Source organism: Ictalurus furcatus, chromosome 16 (genome assembly GCF_023375685.1).
Source record: "Ictalurus furcatus strain D&B chromosome 16, Billie_1.0, whole genome shotgun sequence".
Taxonomy (NCBI): domain Eukaryota; kingdom Metazoa; phylum Chordata; class Actinopteri; order Siluriformes; family Ictaluridae; genus Ictalurus; species Ictalurus furcatus.
The window spans coordinates 8,200,001-8,219,621 of NC_071270.1; the positions used below are offsets into that span (position 1 = coordinate 8,200,001).

General features: G+C 38.7%; 1 protein-coding gene across 10 annotated transcripts in view; it reads left to right on the forward strand.

Moving 5' to 3' along the window:
- The window catches only part of smg6 (SMG6 nonsense mediated mRNA decay factor), a 47,175-nt gene that overhangs the window by 10,776 nt on the left and 16,778 nt on the right, over nt 1-19,621 (forward strand). For 6 of the 10 annotated variants that reach the window (XM_053645716.1, XM_053645718.1, XM_053645714.1 and 3 more), the window contains 9 exons: nt 514-575; nt 5,255-5,400; nt 5,503-5,619; nt 5,950-6,106; nt 10,068-10,281; nt 12,319-12,498; nt 15,706-15,873; nt 15,951-16,095; nt 18,633-18,856. In XM_053645716.1, the coding sequence (XP_053501691.1) occupies nt 514-575; nt 5,255-5,400; nt 5,503-5,619; nt 5,950-6,106; nt 10,068-10,281; nt 12,319-12,498; nt 15,706-15,873; nt 15,951-16,095; nt 18,633-18,856 (1,413 nt within the window). Of the gene's footprint in view, nt 28-513; nt 576-4,845; nt 4,967-5,254; nt 5,401-5,502; nt 5,620-5,949; nt 6,107-10,067; nt 10,282-12,318; nt 12,499-15,705; nt 15,874-15,950; nt 16,096-16,565; nt 18,590-18,632; nt 18,857-19,621 lie in introns of those variants that run through there. The other 4 variants (XM_053645722.1, XM_053645720.1, XM_053645723.1 and 1 more) reach the window with 4 other exon arrangements.

The following is a 19,621-nucleotide window of genomic DNA, read 5'->3' on the forward strand; positions in this document are numbered from 1 at the left end:
CATCACTTCACACTGAGGACAATTGAGGTACTCGTACACAACTATTACAAAAGCTGCAAACATTCACTGATTTTCAAGAAGGCAACACTACATTAAGAGCAGGGGGTATAAACTTTTGAACAGGATGATCGGTGTAACTTAGTTTGTTTAAGGCTCTTATTTTTTTTTTATTTATTTAGGACTGCCCTTCAGAAGCTGCATAAAATATTTACATGTTTCCCAGAAGACAAAATAACAATTTACACTGATAATCCTGTTCAAAATTTTACATCCCCCCGGCTCTTAATGTATTGTTCTGCGTTTTTGAGAACCACTAAATGTTTGCACTTTTGTAATAGTTGTGTATGGGTCCCTCAAATTTGGACTTTTTTCGTTAAATTTGCACCATTATCACTGTTTGAGCAAGAATCATTTAATCTTTGGAGTTGTTATCTTGTGTTAAGCCATTGCCTGTCAACAGTGCCATGTTGGTGCCAGTGTCCCCATTTTAACCAACATTCTCTGTTCTTCTAGCTCAATAAGAGATTTGTCTTGAGTTTTCTCCACACTCATGGAAAGCTCTTCACTAAAGTAGGGTAAGTTGCTACAGTGTGTCTCTATTGTGCAGTATTCACACACACAAGTCTACTAACCTGTAGACAAGTTGAATTGTGTCATCATAAACCTAGTGGACTTTAATAAAAAAGATGAATTATGCTTGAAAGTGTGTGAACCCTTTAGAATTGTCTATATATCTGCATAAATATGACCTAAACATCATCAGATTTTCACACAAGTCCTAAAAGTAGATAAAGAGAACCAAATTAAATGAATGTGACAAGATATCAGGGCTGCAACTAACTATTATTTTCATAATAGATTAAGAGGCCGATGAATTTTGATTAATCGGATAAAAAAAATTTCAGTACCCTTTTTTTTCTGTTTATTTAAAATAAAATCCACAAAATGGGTGTTAGAAATATAAACTTAAGTTTCTGAGATGTATGTATGTGTGTTTGTGTGTGTGTATGTGTGTATATGTATGTGTGTGTGTGTGTATATATATATATATATATATATATATATATATATATATATATATATAAAATATATTACACTACACACAGGTGCATCTCAAAGAATTAGAATATTGTGGAAAATGAACAATTTTTAATTAAAAAAGTGGAACTTTCATCTATTCTGTATTTATTGCACATAAAGTGAAATATTTCAAGTCTTTTTTTTTTTAATCTTGATGATTACAGCTAATGGAAATAAAAAAAAATCCAGTATCTCAAAATATTAGAGTACAGCTCTAATCAGCGAATTAACTCAAAACACCTGCAAAGGTTTCCTGAGCCTTTAATACCAGTCTGGTTTAGTACACACAATCCAACAATCATGGGGAAGACGAAAGTAAGTGTTGCATTTCATTTGGAAATCAAGGTCGCAGAGTCTGGAGGAAGAGTGGAGAGGCACAGAATCCAAGTCCATTGTGAAGTTTCCACAGTCAGTGATGATTTGGGATGCCATGTCATCTGCTGGTGTTGGTCCACTGTGTTTTCTCAAATCGAGAGTCAAAGCAGCGTCTACCAGGAGATTTTAGAGCACTTCATGCTTCCAATTTCTGACTAGCTTTAAGGAGATGCTGATTTCCTTTTCCAGCAGGACTTGGCACCTGCTCACAGTGCCAAAACTACTAGTAACTGGTTTGCTAACCATGGTATTACATGGTATTACCAACTCACCTGACCTGAACCCCATAGAGAATCTATGAGAAACACCAGACCCAATAATACAGACGAGCTGAACGCCGCTATCAAAGCAACCTGGGCTTTCATAACAACTCACTGGTGCCACAGACTAATTGCTTCCATGCCACGCCACACTGATTTAGTAGCCAAAGTAGCCCCAACCAAGTACTGAGTGCATAAATTAACATACTTTTCAGAAGGTCGACAGTAACCGATAATCGTCAAGATTAAAACAAAAAAGGCTATTATATAAATATTTTACTTTGTGTGTAATGAATCTAGAATATATGAAAGTTCCACTTTTAATTAAATTACGGAAAAAAGTAACTGTTCCACGATATTCAAATTTTTTGAGATGCATCTATCTATCTATCTATATAAAATGTGTATGTGTATGAGTGTGGGTGTGTACAGTATCTCACAAAAGTGAGTACACTCCTCACATTTGTGTAAATATTTGATTATCTTTTAATGTGTCAACACTGAAGAAATGACACTTTGCGACAATGTGAAGTAGTGAGTGTACAGCTTGTATAACAGTGTAAATTTGCTGTCCCCTCAAAATAACTCAACACGCAGCCATTAATGTCTAAACTGCTTGCAACAAAAGTGAGTACACCTCTAAGTGAAAATGTCCAAATTGGACCCAAAGTGTCAATATTTTGTGTGGCCACCATTATTTTCCAAAACTGCCTTAACCCTCTTGGGCATGGAGTTCACCAGATCTACACAGGTTGCCACTGGAGTCCTCTTCCACTCCTCCATGACGACATCACAGAGCTGGTGGATGTTGGAGACCTTGTGCTCCTCTACCTTCCATTTGAGGATGCCCCACAGATGCTCAATAGGCTTTAGGTCTGGAGATATGCTTGGCCAGTCCATCACCTTCACCCTCAGCTTCTTTAGTGTGTTTGGGGTCATTATCATGCTGGAATGCTGCGGCGCAGTCTCCGAAAGGAGGGGCTCATGCTCTGCTTCAGTATGTCACAGTACATGTTGGCATTCATGGTTCCCTCAGTGAACTGTAGCTCTCCAGTGCCAGCAGCACTCATGCAGCCCCAGACCATGACACTCCAACCACCATGCTTGACTGTTGGCAAGACACACTTGTCTTTGTACTCCTCACCTGGTTGCCGTCACACACGCTTGACACCATCTGAACCAAATAAGTTTATCTTGGTCTCATCAGACCACAGGACATGGTTCCAGTAATCCATGTCCTTAGTCTGCTTGTCTTCAGCAAACTGTTTGCGGGCTTTCTTGTGCATCATCTTTACAAGAGGCTTCCTTCTGGGACGACAACCATGTAGACCAATTTGATGCAGTGTGCGACGTATGGTCTGAGCACTGACAGGCTGACCCTCTCCACCCCTTCAACCTCTGCAGCAATGCTGGCAGCACTCATACGTCTGTTTCCCAAAGACAACCTCTGGATATGACACTGAGCATGTGCACTCAACTTCTTTGGTCGACCATGGCGAGGCCTGTTCTTAGTGGGACCGGTCCTCTTAAACCGCGGTGTGGTCTTGGCCACTGTGCTGCAGCTCAGTGTCAGGGTCTTGGCAATCTTCTTATAGCCTAGGCCATTTTTATGTAGAGCAACATTTTTTTTTTTCCAGATCCTCAGAGAGTTCTTTGCCACGAGGTGCCATGTTGAACTTCCAGTGACCAGTGTGAGAGCGATGACACCAAATTTAACACACCTGCTCCCCATTCACACCTGAGACCTTGTAACACTAACAAGTCGCATGACCGGGAGGGAAAATGGCTAATTGGGCCCAATTTGGACATTTTCACTTAGGGGTGTACTCTCTTTTGTTGCCAGCGGTTTAGACATTAATGGCTGTGTGTTGAGTTATTTTGAGGGGACAGCAAATTTACAATGTGATACAAGCTGTACACTCACTACTTTACATTGTAGCAAAGTGTCATTTCTTCAGTGTTGTCACATGAAAAGATATAATCAAATATTTACAAAAATGTGAGGGGTGTACTCACTTTTGTGAGATACTGTATATGTATATCTTATATATATATAATTAAACTGATACATTCGTGTGAGATTATATAAGTATTTATGCATTATTTTTTTATGGATACACATAACACTGATATTTAATAATAAAATCTCACTTTCACGGCACCTGTTACTCACTGCCTGTAGGCATATTGGTTTACTTGTTTTTACTTTGATCGTAGTGTTTTAATTTGACATTACATCTTACTTGTACTCCCGCTATTTATCACCGCGTCTACACTGTGAGTGAAGAGCAACCCGGCCTTGTTACCAATAGATCGCTCTCATTATAACAAATGACAGAATTTACACTGCAAGCACGCAAATACAGCATTAAATGACAATAAACTTGAATTAAACTAAACCTTATTCTTAGCAACTCGCACCAATTTCCCCAACCCCTTGCACAGTGAAGCATTGGATATAAACATGTTTACATGTTTAAAGTTTTCTGGGTATTCTGCTAAAGCTAGCGGTGTTGTATTACATGTGTTTGACGCCGTGCTTTCGAGTAGGAAGCGGGTTATACTTCCAGGTAGTAAAAAAATTGTTAATGTTCCAATTGAAACAGTACTGCCCTTCTAAAATTCATACACTAGATGGTAGAGTACCTGGTGCATAGTGTTGGTGTATAGTACGTCATTTGAGACAACTTTGGTTTGTACTCTCTGATACGTGTTTTCGGAACAGAAGTAACGCAGTGAGTAAATGTGCCCCCTGCCGTGCGCAGACCAACTAACCGATAATGAGATTCGTTGACCACGATTTTCATAATCGATTATTATCGTTTTTATTGAGTATTTGTTGCTGCTCTACAAAATATTATATTTGGTCAATTATTTATTGAGGAAAATGATCCAATATAACATTTGTGAGTGGCAAAAGTATGTGAACCTCTAGGAACAGTTAATTTGAAGTTTAACTTAGAGGCAGGTGTTTTCAGTCAATGGGATGACAATTAGGTGTGAGTGAGTGCCTTAGTTTATTTTAAGAACAGGAATCTATGAAAGTCTGATGCTAAATAAATAAATGAATGACCAAGTATAATATTTTTTGTCTTATTTGTTTAACTGGATTCTCGTTATCTACTTTCAGGTGTGAAAATGTGATATTTGAGGTCATATTTATATAGAAAATTCACAAATTTTCAAGACCACTGTATAGGAATTCTGCTTAACATGACTCATAACACTGAACCACAGCCATTTGGGATATGGTGAGAAATAAATATTGTTAAATTTTACTGTTTTGACCTCTGGTTAGGCATAATGTTGGCATGATCTTTTAAAGTCGACTGGTAGCTCAGTGCTTAAGATGTCTGACTACTGATTGGAAGTTAATCTTGGCCATGTTCATTATATTTATTTTCCTCCTTTATTTGCTTGTTCACCTTTTTATTTATTTCTTCATTTTTTTTTAGTATTATCTATTTACTTGTTTATTTTTTGCTTGCTTGAGAATGTGTTGAGGCCTAAAAATTTGTTATAACGTCCTGGTCTGGTAGGATGGAGAGCTTCCCAGCTGTGGCCACTCGTGTTTTGGAGGAGTTCCAGGCCCTGCTCCAGCATAGCCCTTCTCCTCTGGGAAGTACGCGAATGCTTCAGATCTTCACAGTCAACATGTTCACCATCTACTATGCTCAGACCAGAGGTATGCCAACACCATAACCACTCTACTCGCATCAGCTGATATTTTATTGCTTGCTCAAGTGTTCCTGTTTCTCCACTTTCTGTCTCGGTATGTCTTTCTCAGATAAAGGGCAGGGAGAGGCCCGTTCAGTATTGGAAGAACAGTCTACTTCTCTGGGTTTGGCCATGTTTGGGCTGCTGGTGCAGCGTTGCACTGAACTTCTTAAAGAAACACCTGCAGGTGACTGGTGATCATACATTCTAAAAATTCCACTTAATAATCGAATCAACATTCAAACGGTATCCACTCAAAATCTTAATCAGAATGACCTGATCCATTTTCATTCAGTAGTCCATATTAAGTACCTAAGCATAAAAAACTTTCAGAGAGTAATATTGCTTTCAGAAAGATCCTGCCAGCAAGATTTACTTAAAGTTCTGGCTTAAAGTACAAGAAAAATAAAGTCAGAAAATTCTTCCATAAATTCAGTGTGTGTGTGTGTGTGTGTGTGTAAAGTGGTGATTTATGGCAGAGGCAGACTGTAGTAACTATTTTGTCTGCGTGTGTCAGAGCCTATTCCACTGGAGGAGGTTAATGAAGTGGAGCCCATGGTGCGAGTGTCCGCCTTTCCGACTGACCTGCGAGAGCTCCTTCCCAGTGTTAAAGTCTGGTCTGACTGGATGCTGGGCCACCCAGACCAGTGGAACCCTCCTCCATGCAATTTTCAGTGAGTGTGTTGCACACCCGTACAGACACTAAGCACATCATTTATTCAATATATTGAAAAATTCGACACAAAATGTTTTCACAGACATCGTGCCAGCTTACATAAAACAGAGACAGACAGCATTTAAACTTTTTTTTAGATAAGCAGTCTCATTTGGAAACCAGTGATTTAGATCTCTAGTGTGAGCTAAACTTGAATGCATTCCATGTCGTCTTCTGTGCAAAGGCACCCTTACACATCAGCAGTTTCTGCATGCTTTGTGTTCATTATAGTGCTGCATCAGAACGATGCAAGGTTTGCAGTCAGATCAAAGAATATATATATCTGACTGCAAACACAGGTTCACAGTAAATTCTGCTCCACACCAACTTCATCTCTGTCTGTGCAGTGAGTTTGAGTCACTTATAACCTGCATTTAGACATGACAAACCAGATTCACTTTGGTTTTACGTTAGCATAAGCTCAAACATTTTTTTGGGCAGAGGTTTACAGCATTTCACCTGATTTGGTAATGAGGAGTGAATTTAAAAAAAAAAAAAAACTGTTGCCAACTAAATGGACTTCTTGTGGTTTTCCACCAAAATAAAGCCACAAGGTCTTGCGCATAAAAGTGAATTAAGTCAGAAATATATTACTATTGTTACATTACTATTTCTACCCCAAATATTTTTTTTATTATTAAGTATTATTCAGTGCAGTAATATTACAAAATAGCAAAGGATTTTCTTTTATAATTTCTTATTTACAAAAATGTATGTACATTTATAACACTACTTGTTACATTACTCTGGCATTAAATTACAACTGCAATTCCAAAAAAGTTGGGGTGCTGTGTAAAATGTAAATAAATGTATTTAAAAACAGAATGCAATGATTTGCAAATCTCATGTTCACAATCGAACATAGAAAACATATCAAATGTTTAAACTGAGTAAATGTCCCATTTTAAGAAAAAAAAAGGTAATTTTGAATTTGATTGCCACAAAACTTAAAAAAAAAAAAAAAAAAAAAAGTTGGGATGGGGCAACAAAAGGCTGGAAAAGTAAGTGTTACTAAAAAGAAACAGCTGGAGGAACATTATGCAATTAATTAGGTTAATTGGCAACAGGTGACATGGTTCTATGGTGTGACCATTTCACTCGCATTTGCGACTGAAAAGTACATTGTGCGACTAAATATTTAGTCGCACCGGTGCGAGTGACCTGTTTGGAGTTGTATAATACAATCAGAATAAAAACTACAGAAAGTCCAAAATATATCTACACCGTGCAACAGTTACTTTCACACTGCTTTTCATCACCTCAGTCAACCGAACAAGTGTGGAAATACTGCAGAGAAGCCATTATGATGAAAAGATTAACACTGTACATCATCTCCTTCAACTTCCTGATCTCACAAACCGGCATCTTTTATTGATCCCGCAAAATGACCTGAACCCGTGACTGTGACCTGCTCGTGTAGACACAGTGGTGTCTGGTGGAGTAAATTAATAATAATACTAACGCTACAAGGTGGGTTTTATTCAAACTTCTTTATTAAATAATTCCTCACCAGTCATAATCAAGATTAGCAACTGTTCAGTCTGTAAACATATAGTACACTGCCGCTCTCCTTCACCAACTCTAATAGAGAGGGCATTCACTTCATTTAAACTCACGGTTGCCAGATATCACTAGAAAAGTCAACTCCAGTTTCCATGTATTAATTTAATCCCCCCCCAAAACACATTATTATCAGCAGACATGGCAACACTGTACTGGGGGAACCCATCTAAAAGGAAAAACTAATAAACAAACAAAAATAAAACTACGAAATGCAAAGACAGAAAATGTGGTTAGTTATAAATAAATTCTTTAATATAAAAATAAATATAATAACTTCATAAAATATAAATAAAATGAGAAATTAAATAATGTTTAATTATTATGGGTTGCATTTAATATCAATTTGTCATTAAGCTTAGTATGCTATTTTCTTGGGAGGCTATTAGCCTTTTTCCTAATATGAATCATTTTTGTGTTGGTCTACTTTTAATTAGGTCTCTTTATTGTTTAAGATATTTAAAAATATTTTATGCTGTTTATTTATCAATTAACCAACAGTATTTCTCATTGCTATTATTTTAACTCAATTTTACAGTGACCATGAGCAGAGAGCTTACATTTAACTGTTTACGATGAAAGCTTAAACAAAAAAAGATTGGTATCTGGATCGGTATCGGTTGTAAAAATCCTGATTTGTGCATCCCTAATGAACACCATTATACTAAAGCGCTTTGCATCTGGTGGGTAAATGAACTCACCCAATCGCACCCTATATGAGATTATTCAGATATATACACAATATATGCAGAGCGGTTCGAGACTTGGCTCCAGCCCAGAACAATGACCGTGGGAAATGTCTAATAGTGTAGCTTTAAATATATTTAAGAGGAGCAGATTTCAAACACTGAATACTGAGGTTTATTGTATTTGTTCACAAGGTGGAACAGGTTAACGGTTGTTTTTTGCATACAACCTGTAAAATTAACTGAAAATATTACATTTAGTTTATCAGAAGTTAAATTAATGTGTCATGGCTCACACTATGTTCCTAAATTCTGTCATAATTGACCAGCTCAAGTTTTCTCATGCCTACTTGTGTGTTATACACACAGGTGTGTTGTGTTGTGGCACGTTAATGTTACCATCTCTTTTAAAAAAAAAAAAAAAAAAGCCTAAACTTCAACCGTGCTCCAAAATTTTTGACTGTGCTCCTAAATTTTTGTAATTAGGAGCACTTTTTCCCCTATTTTGTCTATTTATTTTTTTGGGCCTTCACGCGGATGTACATATTATTGTGGCCATTTGGTGGACTGTAAATAGGAGCACTGTCAATAAAACACCTTTGCACAAAAGTGCTATTGCGGCCTTGCCATCAATTTTCTTGTGCGGGACCATTTATCCCTCATGCCTCATCACAGTCTCCCATATATCTCTAGAATTTTACCCTGCTATAGTTTACTTAAACCCAGAAATGGATGTATATGCATGAACACAATCCCTTATAGCTGATGTATCGTGTAACATGATTGAAGTGACGTTCAGGTCTTAAAATTTTTTGGAAATGTCTTGAATATGGTATTAAAAAGTATTAAATTTGAAGTGTAGATACCTGCAGATATCCTGATGGAGGTGTGCATGTCAGCCCGTCACTGCTCCTCTGCATGCTACACTTACACACAACCCCTCTCTCTGGGTCTTGGCACAAATATTTTTAACACATAAGTATAAACCATCATTTACCAGATTAACATCTTGTACTTGCTTAACTTGAAGCTCTCATATTTGCATATATTGTGAACATGACCCTTGAAAATATGCATACAACTCAAACTGAGTAGGCTATGTCATGGCTGTGGACAGTACATTTGTGGACTTTCTTTTCAGTAGGGTCATGTTTTCTATGGAATAGATAGCTAATGGTTACAGGCACTGTTAAATGGAATTGCATCGCAGGCATTTTTAAAACATTTAATTAATTGAAACTACTAACATGAACAAAAGTAAAAGTCTCTTCTTATTTGAAAGAAATAGTTTACTAGAGCCGAAGATGGGTCCTAAAGATACAGGTGGTGGAGGCTGTTAATTTTGACGTGTTGCACAGTAATTCAGAAAAAATCAGGGAAGAATAAAAAAAAAATTACAGTAAAAATAATGATTTGCAACAACCGCAACAGTGCGTTATTGTGGATATTTGATAATTGTCGTATAAGCTGTTGACAGTCAATTTATATCAACACTTGCCTATAAGACACTTAATTGTTCCCACACATACAGAGGTTGCAGAACAAACTAGGCATCCATGTGTATTGTGTGAAAATGTATTATTTATGACAAATCTATTGTGTGTGATAATGGATCTGTATGATTTATGATAAATCAATAGAGGGTGTGCAATTCTTCTATATTTGTGTTTTCAGTGGCAGTCCTGATGTGTGGCAGTGCCTGGCAGAGCTGTGTAATTCTTTGGCGTCTGTGTACCATGGTGAGATTCCACTCTTCAAGGCAGATGCTGATGGAGAGAGTGATGAGTTACGACTACTGGTGCTGGATGAGGACAGGATGCTGGCTGGATTTGTCCCCTTGCTGGCTGCTCCGCAAGAGCCGTGCTATATTGAGCCCCAATCAGATACTGTGAGTCTGACCTGCTTGTAGAACACTGTAGCACCAGTAGTTTCATGTTTATTATTATTATTTTCCACCATGCCCAGGTATCTGAACAGAATTTGGTTACCCTTCTTGCCTGTGCAAGTTGAGCTAAAAATCGTGCAGACTATGGGTGGGGGAAATAACTATTTGTGTGATGCATTGCAGTTAGAGCTGCAACAACTAATTGATAAAATCGATAATAATTGATTATGAAAATTGTTGTTAAATGAATCTCATTATCGATTAGTCTGTCCGTGCGCGGCACGGGGTGCGTTTACTCACTACATTACTTCTGTTCCGAAAACACGCATCGGAGAGTAAATACGAAAGTTGCGTCCGAAATGTCGTACTATACACCATGCACTGTGTACTCTACCATCTAGTGTGTGTGTATTTTAGAAATGTAATATCTCAAATATAACACTAGCGGGTTTTTTTTCTAACCGGAGGTATAAGCCGCTTCCTAGTCAGTGGCACATGACGTCATACACACGTAATGCGATGCTGCTAGTTTTAGCCCAATGCCCAGAGTCACCGACAATGACTATCTTCAGTTTACTGTTTATGTCGACGTTACCTTTTATTCCCAACATGACCCCAGGCACCATCAGATGGAGACGAAATCGTCAAGTGACTGAGGAGGTCCGTCCTCTAAGGCAGGGGTTCCCAAACTTTTCCAGGGCAAGGCCCCCAAAATGGCATTAACATTTGACTGAGGCCCCCCCCTTTTGCAAGATATCTTTAAAACACATTAAAAATACAGACTTCTGAATATATCTGAATAATTTTTTAATAATTACATCTTGCATTTTTACATTACATTAGGAATTGATTGTGTGTGTGGTTGTCTGAGAGTGAGAAAGAGAAAACACACTATTGGGAGAGATAGGCGTGGTGGCTCCGACCAAATTGTTGAGGCCCCCCTGGCGGCCCCCACTTTGAAAACCACTGCTCTAAGGCAGGGGCGCATTTTATATTAAACACAGCGGAGATCAAACAGTGCTGCACGAGCACAAACTTATGTTTATATCCAAAATGCTCAACTGTGTGTAAGGGGCAGGGGAAATTGGTGCATATTGCTTAAAAGGTTTAGTTTAATTTAAATTTATTGTTATAATATGCTGTATTTGCTCGTTTGCAGTGTAAAGTCTGTTGTTTATTATAACAGAAATGATTTATTAGTAACTAGGTTATGTTGCTCCTCGTGCGTTGTACACACGGTGATGCATAGTGGGAGTGCGAGTAAGATCTGTAATGTCTAATTAAAACACTATGATCAAAAGTAAACAGAAGTAAAATAATGTCTAGAAACAGTGAGTAACAGAAACCACAAGGTCAGTGAAAGTGACTTTTTATTATTAATTTAGGACTGTAGTTTAATTCAGTGCTTCTTGTGCATCTATAACATAATGCAGGAATACTTTCTCTCTCTCTCTCTCTCTATTTATTTATTTATTTATTTATTTATTTATTTGCCCAGAAGGAGGTTTCCCCTCCTTCTGTGACGTTTTCACTGGTAAATGATACAGTAAGGCAGCTGGCGAACACGTGCCGTGGGGAGTGAAGGAATGTAGAATAACAGTGATCATGCATGTTGGGATAGTCTCTAATTTGAGTCTCCAACGAACTTCTGATGTGCAATAATATTTGACGATCCTAAGTTATGATACAGATAGCCCTAGTTCTAGAATTGTTGCTGAGCTGGTGTGCTGAGTTGCATTGTTTATTGAACAAGTGCTATATGAGGGGGAAAAACACACACACAGAGTATTCAGCACTATCACAAGAGGCAGTGTGTTTCCTATGAGCGAAAGCACACACTCGTACAGACAATTTTAATCCTGTTGCAACAACTGTTAAGTCATGATTAATCATACACACGACATGAATCTTATCACAAAAATGATTGTTTGCCCCACAGAGCATATTAAACTTGTTGGCACAACTGCTACATGTATGTCATAATAAAGTGACCCACATAAGCATTTACACATAATAAAACAATATTTCTTGGTTTTGCAGGCCATGGCAGCTGACTGTAAGAGAGTGACTGTGCTGAAATACTTCCTTGAAGCCCTATGTGGCCAAGAGGAGCCTCTGCTCGCCTTTAAAGGAGGGAAGTATGTTTCCATAGCATCGCTGACATCCTCCAGCCAATCAACTGAACACAAGACCCAATCACAGACCAATGAGCTGTGTCAGGTCAGAAAACGCTCATCTGCTATCAGGGTAGACCCATATGTATGTGTGTATGTATTTATACACAAACGTGTATACATACATATACACACGTGTGTGTGTGTGTATGTATGTGTGTATATATATATATATATATATATATATATATATATATATATATATATATATATATATATATATGTATATGTATATATGTATGTATATGTATATATATATATGTGTATGTGTATGTGTGTGTGTGTGTGTGTGTGTATATATATGTATACGTATACAGTATCTCACAAAAGTGAGTACACCCCTCACATTTTTGTAAATATTTGATTATATCTTTTCATGTGACAACACTGAAGAAATGACACTTTGCTACAATGTAAAGTAGTGAGTGTACGGCTTGTGTAACAGTGTAAATTTGCTGTCCCCTCAAAATGACTCAACACACAGCCATTAATGTCTAAACCACTGGCAACAAAAGTGAGTACACCCCTAAGTGAAAATGTCCAAATTGGGCCCAAGTAGCCATTTTCCCTCCCCGGTGTCATGTGACTTGTTAGTGTTACAAGGTCTCAGGTGTGAATGGGGAGCAGGTGTGTTAAATTTGGTGTCATTGTTTTCACACTCCCTCATACTGGTCACTGGAAGTTCAACATGGCACCTCATGGCAAAGAACTCTCTGAGGATCAGAAAAAAGAATTGTTGCTCTACATAAATATGGCCCAGGTTATAAGAAGATTGCTAAGACCCTGATACTGAGCTGCAGCACAGTGGCCAAGACCATACAGCAGTTTAACAGGACAGGTTCCACTCAGAACATGCCTCGCCATGGTCGACCAAAGAAGTTGAGTGCACGTGCTCAGCGTCATATCCAGAGGTTGTCTTTGGGAAATAGACATATGAGTGCTGCCAGCATTGCTGCAGAGGTTGAAGGGGTCGGGGGTCAGCCTGTCAGTGCTCAGACCATACACCGCACTCTGCATCAAATTGGTCTGCATGGCTGTCGTCCCAGAAGGAAGCCTCTTCTAATGATGATGCACAAGAAAGCCCGCAAACAGTTTGCTGAAGACAAGCAGACTAAGGACACTGGGGAGCTACAGTTCATTGAGGGAACCATGAATGCCAACATGTACTGTGACATACTGAAGCAGAGCATGAGCCCCTCCCTTCAGGGACTGGGCCGCAGGGCAGTATTCCAGCATGATAACGACCCCAAATACAACTCTTCGATGACCACTGGCTGGCCAAGCATGTCTCCAGACCTAAACCCTATTGAGCATCTGTGGGGCATCCTCAAACGGAAGGTGGAGGAGCACAAGGTCTCTAACATCCACCAGCTCTGTGATGTCGTCATGGAGGAGTGGAAGAGGACTCCAGTGGCAACCTGTGAAGCTCTGGTGAGCTCCATGCCCAAGAGGGTTAAGGCAGTGCTGGAAAATAATGGTGGCCACACAAAATATTGACACTTTGGGCCCAATTTGGACATTTTCATTTAGGGGTGTACTCACTTTTGTTGCCAGCGGTTTAGACATTAATGGCTGTGTGTTGTTATTTTGAGGGGACAGCAAATTTACACTGTTACACAAGCTGTACACTCACTACTTTACATTGTAGCAAAGTGTCATTTCTTCAGTGTTGTCACATGAAAAGATATAATCAAATATTTACAAAAATGTGAGGGGTGTACTCACTTTTGTGAGATACTGTGTGTGTGTGTGTGTGTGTGTGTGTGTGTGTGTGTGTGTGTTTGTTTATGTATATGTATGTACATAAATATATAAAATAGTACTTATTAGACCTATACTCTCATTGAGCTCATTGTTAGGAACACCTGCTCATTCATCTAATCAGCCAGTAGTGTACCTGCAGTGCATAAAATCATGCAGACACAGGCCAACATCAACCATGAGAAAGGGGGGGGGGGGGGATGCATGTGATCTCCATGATTTTGACCATGGTGCAGATGGGCTATAACAGCAGAAGACTGTGTCGGGTTCCAGTTCTGTCAGCCAAGAACAGAAAGCTGAGGTTACAGTGGGCACAAAAAAAAGCTGGACAGCTGAAGACTGGAAAAATGTAGGTTAACTTACCTTAACAGTCCAGTTAACAGTCCAGGCTGGTGGAGGTGGTATAATGGTTTGGGGAATGTTTTCTTTTATTTGAGTATTGCTGTACTCATTTATTTGAGTATTTCTGTCCATGTGCAACCCTTCATGGCCACTAGTTACCCATCTTCTAATGGCTACTTCTAGCATGATAATGCACCATGTCACAAAGCAAAAGTCATCTCAAACTAGGTAGTTTCTATGCAGGAATTGTGTGATGCAATCATGTCAACATGGACCAGAATCTCAAAGGAATGTTTCCAACATCTTGTGTGTGTTTTATATTTAACAGTATAAAACTACAGTCCTAAATTAATAATAAAATCTCACCTTCACTTACAGTTTCTCTTACCCACTGCTTTTAGGCATAATGTTTTATTTATGTTTACTTTGATCATACTGTTTTAATTTGACATTCCAGATCTCACTTGCGCTTCCTCTGTTTATCAATGCGTCTATATTGCGAGTGAGGAGCAATGCGGCCTTGTTACAGATAGATCACTTACAGATAGATACTACCCTTCTAAAATTTATATACTAGTTGGTAAGTGCACAGTGTATAGTGCATCATTTGGGACACAACTTTTTTTCAGAACAGAAGTAACACAATGAGTAAATGTGCTCCATGCCTTTCTCAGACCAACTAAGTGATAATAAGATTCTTTGATGATTTTCATAATTGATTATTATCAATTTTATCAATTAGTTGTTGCAGCTCTAATACAAATAACTCTCTTCAGTCTCCTTCAAGATCTGAAATTCATGTTCAATTCGGTTAATGTCTGGTGATTGACTTGGCAAGTTTAAAACCTTCCACTTTGTTTTTCCCATTGATGAAGTTGTATTGTTTAAATAATTACAATCTATTTAACAGGGCACACCTGGGCAACAAAAAACAGTCACATGTTCCAATATTTTAGATCACTTTAAAAAAAGGGTGGGTTCAAACAAAAGGTGTTGTGTTGTAAGTTGTTTAATATATTTATATGTAAATATAAATCAGGAAATTAAAGCTGAAATTCTGATCTGTCATCTAATTCATCTTTTGATCTTTTGTATAGCAAAAACAAAAGGTCTGTATGTATGACTGTATATATGCACATGTGCTTTTCAGGACAACAGTGTAATCACTGAGGAGACGTCACTGTCCACATCGGAAGGAGAGCTGGATGAAGGGATGGATGAACAGGAAAATGAGAATGATATCCGAGAGCTGAGAGCTCGGCGCTATGCTTTAGTTCACAAACTAGCAGAACAACAGAAACGGAGAGACAAAATAAAGGTGTGGTTATTTCACAAAATAAGTTGCTTTTGTTCCACCCATTTTAACTACATATTAACTGTCTGTATTCACATCAGGCCGTGCTACAAACTGGAAGCCAGTTGGAGCTGGAGATCAGGCCTTTCTATCTTGTCCCTGACACCAACTGCTTTATCGACCACCTGGAGGGATTAAAAAAGCTGCTAACGTGTGGCACATACATACTGGTGGTACCACTGATAGGTCAGTCAGTACTTAAAAATTATATAAAAATTTATATTAAGGTTGCAATCAAAATTATTCAACCCCCATTGCAAGTCAGATTGTCAAAATTTACAGACTTTCAGCTGTTTGCAACAAATCAAACACAAGTAGTTGAAATAGTTCATGCAGCCATTAGCTGCGTTTCCATTAACCTGCTTAATTCGCAATTTGAAATTGCATACTAAAAAACGAGTAATGGAAACACATGAATTTTGAAAAAACTCAAATATGACAAAGTTTATACTTGACACACTTTTGTGTGTTTGTAAATGAAATGGAAACACATTTCTCGCATGCCGATGGCTATTCGCTTCTCTGTCAGAACTGGCTTCCTCATGCATGATATGACTGGCGCCAAGAGCGGTCCTATTTTGTTGCATAACTCGTCAAATGTTAAGCGAATCATTTTGAAGTTTTGGTTCCACAGGACCTTTGTAAAATCTTTGCAGACTGTGATCTCCCAAAAATCCTGGATATGTGGCCGCTGCCAGGTATAAGGGGCTTGCCTTTCCATGATTGCGTGCAGTACATGCCCTCGTCGCCTTCTGTTAAACACTACCATGGCTATTGCGGTGGATGCAATTGAAATCACCGTGCCAACACTCATCAGATCTTGGAGATTCGTCACCATGTTTAATTGTAATGACAGGTGAGAGGAGAAAACCCAGATTTTATAGCATAACATGATTTAATGGAAACGCAGACCATTTGCATTTATGTTTTGTCACCATTCTTAAAATATCGCTTTCATTTTGCGCAAAAATGCAATGGAAACCCGGCTATTGATAGCTTCCTTTTCTGCACCATCCAGGTAATTTATGTATTTTCTGCCCCTAGTCAGTTCAGATATTTCATTTGTTCCAGCTCAAGCACACCTGGTGCAACTAATGAAGCCCTTGATTAATTGCATCAGGTGTGCTTGAGACAACACCTGTTTATCAGATTTGTGCTGTTGTGAGGGATTTTTTTCAGGGGGTTGACTAATTTTCAAACTGGAGAAGTCGTTATAAGTTGTATTTTCAGTTGAATTTGGGGAAACCACTTGAAGCATTCATTGTGTCGAACTATTTCAATTGCTTTTGTTTGGTTTGCACATTGCAAACAGCTGAAAGTCTGTAAATTTTGACAATAAACCTGATTTGCAATGGGGGTTGAATAATTTTGATTGCAACTGTATGTGTATCTATATATCTATCTAAAGTGTATGTGTGTGTGTGTATATATATATATATAATATATGAGATGCACCTGGGATTAGAGATGCTATACATTAGAGATGCAACTGGGGTACGCGAGGTGATGGAGGGGAGGAGCAAAATGCTGAGATTTACTGTTCATTTAATTCTGCCTCACTAAATAATATTAAAATTCTAATTCATGTTTTTCCCACGGCCAAAAAATGAACTTGTGCCCCGCCCCCTATGTGTACAAACAGCAAAACTGCAATGTTCTGTAGGTCAAATACATGACATCCAATCAAATTATCCTGTTTTTCGTGGTCAAAACTGCATCCACTCAGTCATGCGTCAGTGCGCATTTCACTGCATGTCATTTATCGCCAACACATGGCTATATGATGAAGTTAAGTAATAGCTCGTAACATTAAAATGGAGAAGTACAAAGAACTCGGCCCGGAACCACAGTAAGCACCTCTACTTCCAGCACCGCTGATCCACAGTCCTCTGACAGCAGTGACCCAGATCCCTCTAATAGCGCGTCTGTAGCAAGCGTAAGTGTACCCACTGCTACTAGCTCAGTTCACGCTGATACAGACAGCGATGTATCCATAGTCAAAACGCCACCTCTTCTTCACCAGCAATTCACAGAGAAACCATCAAAGAGGCGCAAATATGATGAGAAATATATTTCTTTGGGCTTTACGTACATTGGCAGTGAAGAAAATCCCCAGCCACAGTGTGTTATATGTGCAAAAGTGCTCTCTCATAACTGCATGAAACCAGCATTTCTGTGCAGACATTTAGAAACAAAGCATGCTACTTACTTTTTGCTTAATAAACCTCGAGAGTTTTTTGAAAGACATTTAAAACAGCTCAGGACTAGTAAGACCCTTAACAGCATAGGAAACCCTAAATAGGAAGGGTCTGGAAGCATCCTACATGGTGAGTTGCAGAGTGGCTAAGACGGGCAAACCCCATACTATTGTGGAGGACTACATTATTCCTGCTGCGGCTGATATAGCTGGTGTAATGCTTGGGGAAAAGGCTTAAAAAATGTAAAAAATACAGAGGATGCCATCATCAGACAACACAGTTTGAGAGAGGGGGTACGCAAAAGGATATTAAATGCCTGGGGGGGGGTACGCCACTGTAAAAAATTTGGGAACCACTGATTTCGCGTGATATTGGCAGATACCGATAGTTCTGCCTTCTATTACCTTTGTTGGCCTATACATCGGTGCATCTCTAATATATATCCCAAATAGATTTTATAGTAATTAGAGGATTCAATCTATTTTGCATTCAAAGTGTATCTTATCCCTGTGGTATATCACTCAGTGATTACAGAGCTGGATGGCTTGGCTAAAGGGCAAGAATGCCGTGATGTAGACTCTACAGGTTTAGCAGCGCATGCCAGGCTGGTGCAGGAATCTGCTAAAGCAGCCGTGGCTTTCTTGGAAAAGGGCTTTGAGGCCAGAGAGCCTGGCCTGAGAGCACTCACCAGCAGGGGAAACCAGTTGGAGTCAATTGCCTTCCGAAGTGAGGACACCTCTGGACATAAGGTCTGTTCTCTGCATGCTTTGAAAAGTTATGATGTAGTATCAATTGTTGTTTGTTTTCCTTTTTATTTGTATTGTGTTTTTTTTTTCAGGGTTAGAGTAGAATCACTCTTTACCAAAATGATTGATTGCAAAAAAATTTAACAAGATAAGGTACATAAGAAAAAGCTAAGATCTAAATTTTGGCCTTATTGACTTGCATAATATTTACATTCACAAAGGGTAATTGGAAAAGGCATATGAAATATAAGAAGGAAAAATTGTATATGCAAATACTGTACATAGAGTAGGCAAGACTAGAAATAAAGTTGTGCATCTCCACCCTGAAACACATCACACAGCAGTATCATTAATGAGATGTCCAATGTAGAAGTGGTGAAGGGAAAGTTCCAGAATGCATTGCAGCTATACAATTACAGCAGAGACTCAGATCAGCTAGTTAGTGATCTAGATGACAAGCACAACAGTGTTGTCACTGATATTTAACACTGTTGGAAATGGAAGCATTGGAAGAGTGCTGGACTAAAGCATCGAATTGCACTTAGGCTGATTGCAGCTTCTGGTAGCATTGTTCACATTTGTCGGTACTGTTTGTTTTGGGGGGGTCTTTACCCCCCCCTTGTACCATAACCAAAATGAGTGTGAGATATTTAAGACCTGAATATTTTCAAACATAACTGAAGAGATACAGTACAATAAGCAGTGCTCCCTCTCTGCACACTGTCTTCCATAACTTTCCAGCTCAGAGTGTACTCAGGAAACAGCGAT